Source organism: Scyliorhinus torazame, chromosome 2, assembly GCF_047496885.1.
Source record: "Scyliorhinus torazame isolate Kashiwa2021f chromosome 2, sScyTor2.1, whole genome shotgun sequence".
NCBI lineage: Eukaryota > Metazoa > Chordata > Chondrichthyes > Carcharhiniformes > Scyliorhinidae > Scyliorhinus > Scyliorhinus torazame.
The window spans coordinates 28,018,103-28,031,523 of NC_092708.1; the positions used below are offsets into that span (position 1 = coordinate 28,018,103).

Sequence of the window (13,421 nt, forward strand, 5' to 3'; positions counted from 1 at the left end):
GGGAGAGGGTAGTGAATCTTGTGGAATTCTTTACCGCATGGCTGGGCTGTTAAGTATGTTCAAGGCTGAGAGAAGCAGATTTTTAATCAGGAAGCGAATCAAGGTTTATGGGGCTGGTTTAGCACAGTGGGATAAACAGCTGGCTTGTAATGCAGAACAAGGCCAGCAGTGTGGTACTGGCCTCCCCGAACAGGTGCCGGAATGTGGCGACTAGGGGCTTTTCGCAGTAACTTCATTGAAGCCTACTTGTGACAATAAGCGATTATTATTATTAACAACGTGGGAAAGTGGAGATGAGGATTATTGCATCAGATCATTCATCAGTTAGGGGAGACGGTGGCGTAGTGGTATTGTCATTGGACTAGTAATCCAGACACCCAGGGCAATGCCCTGGGGTCCCAGGTTCGAATCTCACCATGGCAGACCATGTCGGGTCAAGGGCAATTAGGGATGGTGAAATTTGAATTCAATAATAATCTGGAATGAAAAAAAAGTCTAGTGATCACCATTGCCCATTGTCATAAAAATTCACTTGGTTCATTAATGTCCTTCAGGGAAGGAAATCTGCCGTCCTAACTCGGCCTGGCCTACATGTGACTCCTGACCCACACAGCGATGCAGTTGACTCTTAACTGCCCCCCACTGAAATGGCCGAGCAAGCCACACAGGTCAAGGGCATTTAGGGAAGGGCAACAAATGCTGGCCCAGCCCAGCGATGCCCACATCCCAAGAATTAATAAAGAAAAGAAAAATGATCTCATTGACTGGCAAGGGGAGGCTCAATGGGCCGAATGGCCTACTACTGCTCCTACATCTTATGCTCTTATGTCATTGATATTGGAATCCCCAACCTAACCCCATTATGAGAGCACAATTCTCACAAAACTAAAGACGCCACCTTGGGAAGATGGTGATAGGCTGTCTTCTTGAACCGCTGTATGTACACCCACTGTGCTGTTAGGGAGGGAGTTCCAGGATTTTGCCCCTGTGACGGTGAAGGAACGGCGATGTATTTCCAAGTCAGGGATGGTGAGTGGCTTGGAGGGGAACCTCCAGGTGGTGGGGTTCCCATGGCCTTCTAGATGGCCGAGGCCACAGGGCTGGAAGGTGGTCTGGGTTTTACAGACAGAATTAATTGACTCTACCACTTACATTCAGATGGATGCATGGCAGTCTATTGAATTGAAAGAGGAACCAGATTTCCAGCAATTGTCAGTAACATCGGCCGATTTCCAAATCGTCGCACAGCCCATTTAATCACTCACTCAGTGATTCAATTAAGAGCAAAAACTCAGTACACTGCAGAAAATCCTCTATTCTATGGCTGACGTGATTAGACTAATGTAGTGTGATGCTGTCGCCAGGTGACATTTGGCAGGGGGTTGACCATATTTCATGTGCCAACGTTTTAGAAAGAAGGCTTGTCTCTAAGTGCTCTGGGTGGATTATAAATTCAGTGCATCGTGGACAAAATGGGATAGAGTTTGACTCCAGTTCGCTGGTCAGCTCCCTTATCGCCGGGTCAGAAATCTGCGGGTTCCAGTCCCGTTGCAATGATTAGAACCAAAATTTACTCCCAGTGCGATGCTGAGCGAGTGTGGCGCTGCCGGAGGTGTCGTCTTTCTGATGGGGCATTAAACCATCACCTGCCGTGTCAGGAGGCTAGGCTATGGCACTACACCATGGCACAAACCCTATCCGCCAGCTTCAACATCCACTCCCTCCACAACCGATAAACCGTGGCAGCCGCATCTACAAGATGCACCGCAGCAACTCACCTAGGCTCCTTAGGCAGCACCATCCAAACCCACGACCGCTGCAACCTCGAAGGACAAGGGCAGCAGATGCATGGGAACAGCACCACCTGCAGGATTCCCTCCAAACCTCTCGCCACCCTGAATCACATCGCAGTTCCTTCACTGTCATCGGGTCCAAATCCTGGGATACTCACCCTGACAGCACAGTGGGTGTACCTACACCACATGGACTGCAGCGGTTTAAGAAGTCAGCTCAACACCACCTTCTCAAGGGTAACTAGGGATGGGCAACACATGCTAACTTAGCCAGTGACACCCACGCCTTGCGAAAGAATAAAATCTATAAATAAACATTGCAATGGGCCAATTGGGCTGGAAGGTCAGTTTCAGGGCTGTACATCTATCCAATTGTATTGCAACCTCATTGGCTATGAAGGGATTTGGGATAATCCGAGATGGTGAGAAGCACTATGTAAATGCAAGTCTTTCTTTCCTGGAAGCCTCAATCTTCAGCTCATTCCACCCTTGACTCCTCCTCTGCTATTAAATAAGATCATGGCTAATCTTTAACCTCAGCTCCTCTTTCCCAGCTGATCAGCTTATTCCTTGATTCCCTTCTAGGTAAGATGGTCCCCTTTGTTGGGAAGTCTTGAACCAGGGGGCACAATTTCAAAATAAGAGGGAAGTCACTTAAGGACAGAGATTAAGCTAAATTTCTTAACTCAGAGTGTGGTCAATCTTTGAAATCCTCTACCCCAGAGGGCTGCGGAAGCTCAGTCATTGAGTATGTTTAAAGTAGAGATTGATACAGGAAGATATAGAAGGGATGGTCTAATGGGCAGAAAAGTGGCAGATGGAATTTAACTCTGAAACGTGTGAGGTGATACACATTGGAAGGAGTAATTTAATGAATGGCCTGACACTGGGAAGTTCTGAGGGACAAAGGGACCTTGGAGTGCTTGTCCATAGATCTCTGAAGGCAGGAGGGCAGGTTAATAATGTGGGACACTTGCCTTTACCAATTGAGGCATAGATTACAAAAGCAGTGAGGTCATGTTGGAGCTGTATAGAACTTTGGTGAGGCCACAGCTGGAGCACTGTGTGCAATTCTGGTCGCCACATTATAGGAAAGATGTGATTGCATTGGAGGGGGTGCAGAGGCGATTCACCAGGATGTTGCCTGGGATGGAACATTTAAGTTATGGAGAGAGGTTGGATAGGCTTGGGTTGTTTTCGCTGGAGCAGAGAAGACTGAGAGGCGACCTGATGGAGGTGTACAAGATTACGAGGGGCATGGACAGGGTGGATAGGGAGCGGCTGTTCCCCTCAGTTGAAGGGTCGGTTACGAGGGGGACACAAGTTCACGGTGAAGGACAGGAGGTTCAAGGAGAATTTGAGGAAAATATTTTTTACCCAGAGGGTGGTGACGGTCTGGACTGCACTGCCTGGGAGGGTGGTAGAGGTGGGATGCCTCACATCCTTTAAAAAGGACCTGGATGAGCACTTGGCACGTCACAACATTCAAGGCTATGGGCCAAGTGCTGGCAATAGGAATTAGGTAGACAGGCCAGCTGTTTTTCATGTGTCGGCGCAGGCTCGATGGGCCGAAGGGCCTCTTTTACACTGTATTATTCTGTGATAGCTTTCTGATTAAGAATAATGTAAAGGATTATAGGGATAGTGCAGATGAAAGACAATGAAGCGTTCAATTAAGCATGATCATATTGAACGGCGGAGTGGTCTCGATGGGCTGAATGGCTTCCTCGTGCTAAGTTCCTACAGTCCAAAAATCTATCGATCTCATCCTTGAAGTAGCCTCAATGGCCTGAGCATCCGCACATCTCTGGGATAGAAAATTCCAAGGATTTACATCCCTCGGTGTGTGGCAATTTCTCCTCATCCCAATCCTAGGTGGACACCTTAACATGGGACCACCTTCCCTGGTTCTAGACTCTTCAGACTGATAAAAACGGACCCTCAGTGTCAAGCCTGTCTTGTGGTATCAGCGCCATTTGTAACAAAACCTCTACAACTCTGGTCTGCAGCCAGCTGAACAGAGCTCCTATGTGAATAAATTCCTCTTGGACTCTTATTCTGGACTCTGTTGACCATGTGAGCTAATATTAATTTCTGTGGTTCTTGTACTGTTACTATCCATAGTTGTAAAACACCTTTTTTCTATCGCCCCCCCCCCCCCCCCCCCCCCCCCCAACGTTTGCATGTGACTAAACTAACCCTCTGAGTTAATCATGACGCAAGTTTGCTGTGAATTATTGGTGAATTGGATCACACAAACCCAGGATTTGTAGGATTTGTTGACAAACACTCCACAGCGTACCCTAAAAATAATTCAAAACACCTCTTACTTACGGACAGGTAGTGAGGGAAAAGAAGCACAGTTTGCCTGACTCTCTCCTGTTTGTAACCCCCATCGAGTCCTTTCGGAATCTTAAATGTTTCAATGAGACCACCTCACTCATTCTTCTAAACTCCAGAGAGTATCAGCCCATTCAGCTTGATCTCTACTCAAAGGACAGTCCAACTAACCCCAGCAATCAATGTGGTGGACTACTGGGTCACCCACTCTAGTTGTCAGGTTTGACACCAAATATTGAGCTGCTTCCTTAACTATTGAGAGCAACCATAAGACATAGGAGCAGAATTAGGCCACTCGGCCCATCCAGTCTGCTCCGCCATTCAATCATGGCTGATATTTTCTCATCCCCATTCTCCTGCCTTCTCCCCATAACCCCTGAACCCCTTATTAATCAAGAACCTATCTATCTCTGTCTTAAAGACGCTCAGTGATTTGACCTCTACAGCCTTCTGCGGCAAAGAGTTCCACAGATTCACCACCCTCTGGCTGAAGACATTCCTCCTCATCTCTGTCTTAAAGGATCGTCCCTTTAATCTGAGATGGTGTCCTCTGGTTCTAGTTTTTCCTACTAGTGGAAGCGTCCTCTCCACGTCCAGTCCATCCAGGCCTTGCAGTATGCTGAAAGTTTAATCGATTCTTTAAATATCTGCCATTAATTTACAACGGAGGTGGAGGCAAAGTAAAGGATGAATTCAATCACACAATATTTCATTATTCAAAGCTAGTTGCTTTATCTCTTCCAGCTGCCAGCAAATGGTGGCTGACGTTGATTGATGATGCCAGACAATGTCGTGTCGACATTGTATCGTCGTCGGTCTACCTTACATTAAATTTAAATGTCTGTTGCTTTTACCTTATTTGGTGCCACTGCAACATTCAGATGGGATGTCCAGGCCCGTCTATCCCACAGGTGGATGGAAAAGATTGCATTAGACTGTCTCAAATGAAGAGGAGGGGGGTGGCGACTAGGGGCTTTTCACAGTAACTTCATTTGAAGCCTACTTGTGACAATAAGCGATTTTCATTTCATTTCATTTCTTCCTCGATGCCCTGGGCAATATCTTTCCCACAACCAACAACATTGCAGGTGGTCAGTAACTCAAAAACAACAACAACTTGCATTTATGTAATACCTTTTGTGCAGGAAAACGTCCCAAGGTGCTTCACTGGAACCATCCTCTCTGATATAATTTGACCCTGAACCACGTGAGGAGACATTAGGACAGAATGCCAAAAACCTCATCAAAGGGATGGGTTTTAAGCATTTCTCATTGCCCTTGTGATGCCTTGCGTGCAAAGTGGCCACCTCATCTCCTACATTGAGACAGTGGCTGCACCTCCAAGTACCCTTTTGGCTTTAAAGAGCTTTGAGGCATCATTCGGTGTGGTGAATGGGGAGGGTAGGGGTGGTGGTATAGTGGTATTGCCACTGGACTAGTAATCCAGCAACCAGAGCTGATGCTCCGGAGACCGGAGTTGAAATCCCACCAGAGCGATGGTGGAACTTGAATTCAGTACAGATCTGGAATTAAAAGTCTCAACGTTGACCATCGTCGAAACCCACCTGATATTGTCCGTCAGGGAAAGAAATCTGCCGTCCTACCTGGTCTGGCCTGGGTGTGACTTCAGACCCACGGCAATCTGAGGTGGCCTAGCAAGCAAGTTCTAGGGCATTTAGGAGGATGGGCAATACATGCTCCCAAAGCCACATCTCTGTGAAAGAGTAGAAGGGAAAAGGTTGCTATATAAATGCAAGCCTTTCTTGTAAAGCAGCCTGGTTGAAGGACTCTTGCTCTGTCCTTGAGAGTGACCTCCCTATTCTCAGTTCCCTGGTACATTAAAGCTGGTCGTTAATCATGATTTAATTTGTAACGTATGCTCATTAGGAATCTGCCATTGCTTTCTGTTGCGCGACCATTTGCGTGACACCGCCAACTTGATAAAGTTGAGAGAGATGGAATGTTATCAGATTCGGCCTGCCTGAAAGAGGGTGAAAGGCAAAAAGGAAATTCTGATAGAGAAACGGGAAGTAGCGACTTACAACAAAGTGAAATGTCTCAAAGTGTTGTCAGGAGTGTTATCAAACAAAATTTGACATTGAACCAGATAAAGAGTTACGAGGGGAGGTAAAAGCTGGGTCAAAGAGAAATGTTTCAAGCAACATCTGACTGGGTTACAGTCAGGGGGAAAAAAACAAACAGGCCGACAGTGCAGGGATCCCTCGTGGCCGTTCCCCTTCAAAACAAGTATACCGTTTTGGATGCTGTTGGGGGGGATGACCTACCGGGGGAAGGCCCTAGCGGCCAGGTCTCTGGCACTGAGTCTGGCTCTGGGGCTCAGAAGGGAAGGGGGGAGAATAGAAAAGCAATAGTTGTAGGAGATTCAATGGTTAGGGGAATAGATAGGAGATTCTGTGGTCGCGAGCGAGACTCCCGGAAGGTATGTTGCCTCCCGGGTGCCAGGGCCAGGGATGTCTCGGATCGTGTCTTCAGGATCCTTAAGGGGGAGGGGGAGCAGCCAGAAGTCGTGGTGCACATTGGTACCAACGACATAGGTAGGAAAAGGGGTGTGGAGGTAATAAACAAGTTTAGGGAGTTAGGCTGGAAGTTGAAAGCCAGGACAGACAGAGTTGTCATCTCTGGTTTGTTGCCGGTGCCACGTGATAGCGAGGCTAGGAATAGAGAGAGAGTGCAGTTGAACACGTGGCTGCAGGAATGGTGTAGGAGGGAGGGCTTCAGGTATTTGGATAATTGGAGCGCATTCTGGGGAAGGTGGGACCTGTACAAGCAGGACGGGTTGCACCTGAACCAGAGGGGCACCAATATCCTGGGAGGGAGGTTTGCTAGTACTCTTCGGGAGGGTTTAAACTAATTTGGCAGGGGAATGGGAACCGGATTTGTAGTCCAGCAACTAAGGTAGCCGATATTCAGGACGCCAAAGCTTGTAATGAGGCAGTGGGGAAGGGAACATTGACAAAGGAGAGTATTTGCAGGCACGGAGATGGGTTGAAGTGTGTATACTTCAACGCAAGAAGCATCAGGAATAAGGTGGGTGAACTTAAGGCATGGATCGGTACTTGGGACTACGATGTGGTGGCCATCACGGAAACTTGGATAGAAGAGGGGCAGAAATGGTTGTTGGAGGTCCCTGGTTATAGATGTTTCAATAAGATTAGGGAGGGTGGTAAAAGAGGTGGGGGGGTGGCATTATTAATTAGAGATAGTATAACAGCTGCAGAAAGGCAGTTTGAGGAGTATCACCCTATTGAGGTAGTATGGGTTGAAGTCAGAAATAGGAAAGGAGCAGTCACCTTGTTAGGAGTTTTCTATAGGCCCCCCAATAGTAGCAGAGATGTGGAGGAACAGATTGGGAAACAGATTTTGGAAAGGTGCAGAAGTCATAGGGTAGTAGTCATTGGCGACTTTAACTTCCCAAATATTGAGTGGAAACTCTTTAGATCAAATAGTTTGGATGGGGTGGTGTTTGTGCAGTGTGTCCAGGAAGCTTTTCTAACACAGTATGTAGATTGTCCAACCAGAGGAGGGGCAATATTGGATTTAGTACTGGGTAATGAACCAGGGCAAGTGATAGATTTGTTAGTGGGGGAGCATTTTGGAGATAGTGACCACAATTCTGTGACTTTCACTTTAGTAATGGAGAGGGATAGGTACGTGCAACAGGGCAAGGTTTACAATTGGGGGAAGGGTAAATACGATGTTGTCAGACAAGAATTGAAGTGCATAAGTTGGGAACATAGGCTGGCAGGGAAGGACACAAGTGAAATGTGGAACTTGTTCAAGGAACAGATGCTACGTGTCCTTGATATGTATGTCCCTGTCAGGCAGGGAAGAGATGGTCGAGTGAGGGAACCATGGTTGACAAGAGAGGTTGAATGTCTTGTTAAGAGGAAAAAGGTGACTTATGTAAGGCTGAGGAAACAAGGTTCAGACAGGGCATTGGAGGGATACAAGATAGCCAGGAGGGAACTGAAGAAAGGGATTAGGAGAGCTAAGAGAGGGCATGAACAATCTTTGGCGGGTAGGATCAAGGAAAACCCCAAGGCCTTTTACACATATGTGAGAAATATGAGAATGACTAGAGCGAGGGTAGGTCCGATCAAGGACGGTAGCGGGAGATTGTGTATTGAGTCTGAAGAGATAGGAGAGGTCTTGAATGAGTACTTTTCTTCTGTATTTACAAATGAGAGGGGCGATATTGTTGGAGAGGACAGTGTGAAACAGATTGGTAAGCTCGAGGAAATACTTGTTAGGAAGGAAGATGTGTTGGGCATTTTGAAAAACTTGAGGATAGACAAGTCCCCCGGGCCTGACGGGATATATCCAAGGATTCTATGGGAAGCAAGAGATGAAATTGCAGAGCCGTTGGCAATTATCTTTTCGTCCTCACTGTCAACAGGGGTGGTACCAGGGGATTGGAGAGTGGCGAATGTCGTGCCCCTGTTCAAAAAAGGAACTAGGGATAACCCTGGGAATTACAGGCCAGTTAGTCTTACTTCGGTGGTAGGCAAAGTAATGGAAAGGGTACTGAAGGATAGGATTTCTGAGCATCTGGAAAGACACTGCTTGATTAGGGATAGTCAGCACGGATTTGTGAGGGGTAGGTCTTGCCTTACAAATCTTATTGAATTCTTTGAGGAGGTGACCAAGCATGTGGATGAAGGTAAAGCAGTGGATGTAGTGTACATGGATTTTAGTAAGGCATTTGATAAAGTTCCCCATGGTAGGCTTCTGCACAAAGTAAGGAGGCATGGGATAGTGGGAAATTTGGCCAGTTGGATAACGAACTGGCTAACCGATAGAAGTCAGAGAGTGGTGGTGGATGGCAAATATTCAGCCTGGATCCCAGTTACCAGTGGTGTACCGCAGGGATCAGTTCTGGGTCCTCTGCTGTTTGTGATTTTCATTAATGACTTGGATGAGGGAGTTGAAGGGTGGGTCAGTAAATTTGCAGACGATACGAAGATTGGTGGAGTTGTGGATAGTAAGGAGGGCTGTTGTCGGCTGCAAAGAGACATAGATAGGATGCAGAGCTGGGCTGAGAAGTGGCAGATGGAGTTTAACCCTGAAAAGTGTGAGGTTGTCCATTTTGGAAGGACAAATAGGAATGCGGAATACAGGGTTAACGGTAGAGTTCTTGGCATTGTGGAGGAGCAGAGAGACCTTGGGGTCTATGTTCATACATCTTTGAAAGTTGCCACTCAAGTGGATAGAGCTGTGAAGAAGGCCTATGGTGTGCTCGCGTTCATTAACAGAGGGATTGAATTTAAGAGCCATGAGGTAATGATGCAGCTGTACAAAACTTTGGTAAGGCCACATTTGGAGTACTGTGTACAGTTCTGGTCGCCTCATTTTAGGAAGGATGTGGAAGCTCTGGAAAAGGTGCAAAGAAGATTTACCAGGATGTTGCCTGGAATGGAGAGTAGGTCTTACGAGGAAAGGTTGAGGGTGCTAGGCCTTTTCTCATTAGAGCGGAGAAGGATGAGGGGCGACTTGATAGAGGTTTATAAGATGATCAGGGGAATAGATAGAGTAGACAGTCAGAGACTTTTCCCCCAGGTGGAACACACCATTACAAGGGGACATAAATTTAAGGTGAAAGGTGGAAGATATAGGAGGGATATCAGAGGTAGGTTCTTTACCCAGAGAGTAGTGGGGGCATGGAATGCACTGCCTGTGGAAGTAGTTGAGTCGGAAACATTAGGGACCTTCAAGCAGCTGTTGGATAGGTACATGGATTACGGGAAAATGATATAGTGTAGATTTATTTGTTCTTAAGGGCAGCACGGTAGCATTGTGGATAGCACAATTGCTTCACAGATCCATGGTCCCAGGTTCGATTCCAGCTTGGGTCATTGTCTGTGCGGAGTCTGCACGTCCTCCCCGTGTCTGCGTGGGTTTCCTCCGGGTGCTCCGGTTTCCTCCCACAGTCCAAAGATGTGCGGGTTAGGTGAATTGGCCAATGATAAATTGCCCTTAATGTCCAAATTGCCCTTGGTGGTGGGTGGAGGTGTTGAGTTTGGGTAGGGTGCTCTTTCCAAGAGCTGGTGCAGACTCAAGGGGCCGAATGGCCTCCTTCTGCACTGTAAATTCAATGATAATCTATGATTAATCTAGGACAAAGGTTCGGCACAACATCGTGGGCCGAAGGGCCTGTTCTGTGCTGTATTTTCTATGTTCTATGTTCTATGTTAAAAGGAGGAGAAAAAGGGAAAGAGTTGGGGTGGTTGATGAAGGGACTTTGAACGCTTAGGCACGGCCACCAATGGCCGGGCGAAGGAAATTGGGGAATCTCAAGGAGACGGTAAGTTCTCAGAGGGCTGTTAGGTTGGAGCTCATAGAAATTGGATGAGGTCAAGGCCACGGACTTTGAACGGCAAGATGAGAATTTTAAATTTGCAGGTGGCACAGTGGCGCAGTGGTTAGCACTGCTGCCTCACGGCGCTGAGCACCCGGGTTCGATCCCGGCCCTGGGTCACCGTCCGTGTGGAGTTTGCACATTCTCCCCGTGTCTGCGTGGGTTTCCCCCCCCCACAACCCAAAGATGTGCAGGGTAGGTGGATTGGCCACGCGAGATTGCCCCTTAACTGGGAAAAAAAAAGAATTGGGTACTCTAAATTAATTTTTTTCAAAATAATTTTAGATTTAGGGCATCTCTGGAGCGGGAGGAATTGGCCTTTTCTTGATCTGTTTGTTGCAGAAATGGAGGTGGAACTCAGAACCATAAGAGGAGTTGTGGAAGAGGGGGAGGAAGGAGAAAAATATCCCACTTTGATCGGGCGGGATTTTCTGGTCGCGCCCGCTCCGACGGCCCTTTAAACCGCGCGTCAAATTGCCCGTCCCGCTCATGGCAATTCCCTCGGCTGGCAGGAATGGAACATTTACCCCCTAATGTATGCAGACTGGCTTGAGCAACAACTTGCCTTTCTTTACCAATTCCTCTCGAGGACAGAACATTGTTGAAAAGAGGGACACGCTGTCAAAGTTTGTCGTCTTGCACCCATCAGGACAAATGCAAGAGTGGCAAATTTCAAATGCTGACAACAATTTATAGTACAGGGGAAAGTGGGATGTTGCCATGCAAAAAGAGAATACATTTTGGAGCATTTCACAAGACCGAGAGGAGGAACAGAAAGGTTGCGAGAAGCAAGAGTTTCAGTCAAAGAGACGAGTTATCAGGAGGTTTTTGAGAAGTCTGCAAGATCGGTAACGAGGAGAAAGTGTCGCTTGAGTTTCAGATATTGGGGTCCGATGACTGTGGGGAGGAAGTGAATGGCCAGGCTGGACTGGACCTCGCAAGGAGTGGCGGGTGAATTAGGGCCTGCAGGGGGAGGCAAGGACATGCAGATGGACATTCCCGTACCAGCCCCCCCGAACAGGCGCCGGAATGTGGCGACTAGAGGCTTTTCACAGTAACTTAATTTGAAGCCTACTTGTGACAATAAACGATTTTCATTTCATTCTTTCATTTTTCAAGTCACTGAGGTGGGTAAGGCCAGAGAGAAAATCAAAAAAGTAAAGAAAGAGCTTGCCTTTATATGGAGCCTTTCAAGACTACAGAACTCCCTAAATCAACTCACACCCAACCAAATTATTTTTGAAGTGTAGTCACACTTGTAACCTGTGAAAATACAGCAACAATCTTGGACAAGCGGCAACGAGATAAGAACCAAATTCCTGCCTTTGGGTTGAGGGATAGATTTCAGCCTTGGACATCCCCGTACTGCACTGGACTACTTAAGGGCCTTGACTAAAGGGAATGACAGGAGGCTGGGTGAGAATACGGTAGCACGGTAGCATAGTGGTTAGCACAATTGCTTCACAGCTCCAGGGTCCCAAGTTCGATTCCTGCTTGGGTCACTGTCTGTGCGGAGTCTGCACGCTCTCCCCGTGTGTGCGTGAGTTTCCTCCGGGTGCTCCGGTTTCCTCCCACAGTCCAAAGGTGTGCAGGTTAGGTGGGTTGGCCATGCTAAATTGCCCTTAGTGTCCAAAATTGCCCTTAGTGTTGGGTGGGGGTACTGGGTTATGGGGATAGGGTGGAGGTGTGCAGTTGGGTAGGGTGCTCTTTCAGAGAGCCGGTGCAGACTCGATGGGCCGAATGGCTTCCTTCTGCACTGTAAAGTCTGTAAATTCTATGAAATACAGGGCCTGGGGTTCTGAACGTACTGTACAGGGTGGAGACGACAAAGTCAGGAAGGCAAATTAGGTGAAATCAAGCCTTGAAAAGTCATCAACCTAAAAACCAATGTGGGGGGGAAGCAAGGCGGTAACGGATGTCACATTTCCTTATGTCTAACAGCCAATGAGGAGAGGCGGTGGGGAAGAGGTAAGGTAAGAAGTGTCTCCTGCAATCACTGAGGTTGTGTGTGTGTGTGTTTGCTTCCTGTAGCTTGGGAACCTGAGCCACGTGCTGGACAAGATTAACGGTGTGGCAAGATGTCCCTACGATCCAAGGCACAATTCCACGGCTGTGATTACCTCGCGGGGAGAGTTGTACGCAGCCACGGTGATAGACTTCTCAGGTCGTGACCCTGCAATCTATCGAAGTTTGGGAAACGGACCACCCCTCCGGACTGCTCAGTACAACTCCAAATGGCTTAATGGTAACGGGCAAACTGTAACTCTAAGTGTGGGCTGCGAGCGATAACGACACTCGTCACTGTGGGATATGACTTGGATCTACATTTTGGAAGGACAGGCGGCAGGTGTGCATTGGATTGCCATGGCTGTCCAGTGTTGGACAGACCAGTGCCGAATCGCATCATTGGCTCCTCTCTAGCAATGCCTCAGTTTTAAAATTCTCATCCTTGTTTTCAAATTCCTCCATGCCACATGCCCCGCCCTATCTATGCAGCCTCCCCACCCCGCAACCCTCTGCCATCACTGTGCTCCTCCAATTCTGCTCCCTTGCGCATCCTCAGTTTCCGGTTGGGATTTCAGCTGTCTCAGGGTTGTCCGGCACTCACTATGCCTGGCCCCCATTACAATTGCAACCACCCACCCTGGCACACTTCCTGCCTGGCGCACCTTTTGTCCGGCATGCCTTCTGCCTGGGTCCATCATTTTCCTATCCAGCCCTGACACCGCTGCAATTATACCAACAGTAGGGTTGGCGTCAGGCAGCCTAAGGGCCTCATCCCACGGCCTTCAGATTTAACCAGCAGAGGGAGAGGTCTGCTCCAAGCGGCAAGCTTGGCGTGTTTCCCTGTGCTGGCTGTTGACAGGCAGTGGGAGTTTCTTCCTTAATGGGTCCGCTGGGCCAATCGGAGG

The 13,421-nt window shown here is 47.9% G+C and overlaps 1 protein-coding gene across 3 annotated transcripts in view; it reads left to right on the forward strand.

Annotated features, from left to right (window-relative positions):
- sema5ba (sema domain, seven thrombospondin repeats (type 1 and type 1-like), transmembrane domain (TM) and short cytoplasmic domain, (semaphorin) 5Ba) overlaps positions 1-13,421 on the forward strand; it is a 563,950-nt gene that overhangs the window by 265,453 nt on the left and 285,076 nt on the right. For all 3 annotated transcript variants that reach the window (XM_072469924.1, XM_072469907.1, XM_072469915.1), the window contains one exon: positions 12,541-12,754. In XM_072469924.1, the coding sequence (XP_072326025.1) occupies positions 12,541-12,754 (214 nt within the window). The remainder of the gene's footprint in view (positions 1-12,540; positions 12,755-13,421) is intronic.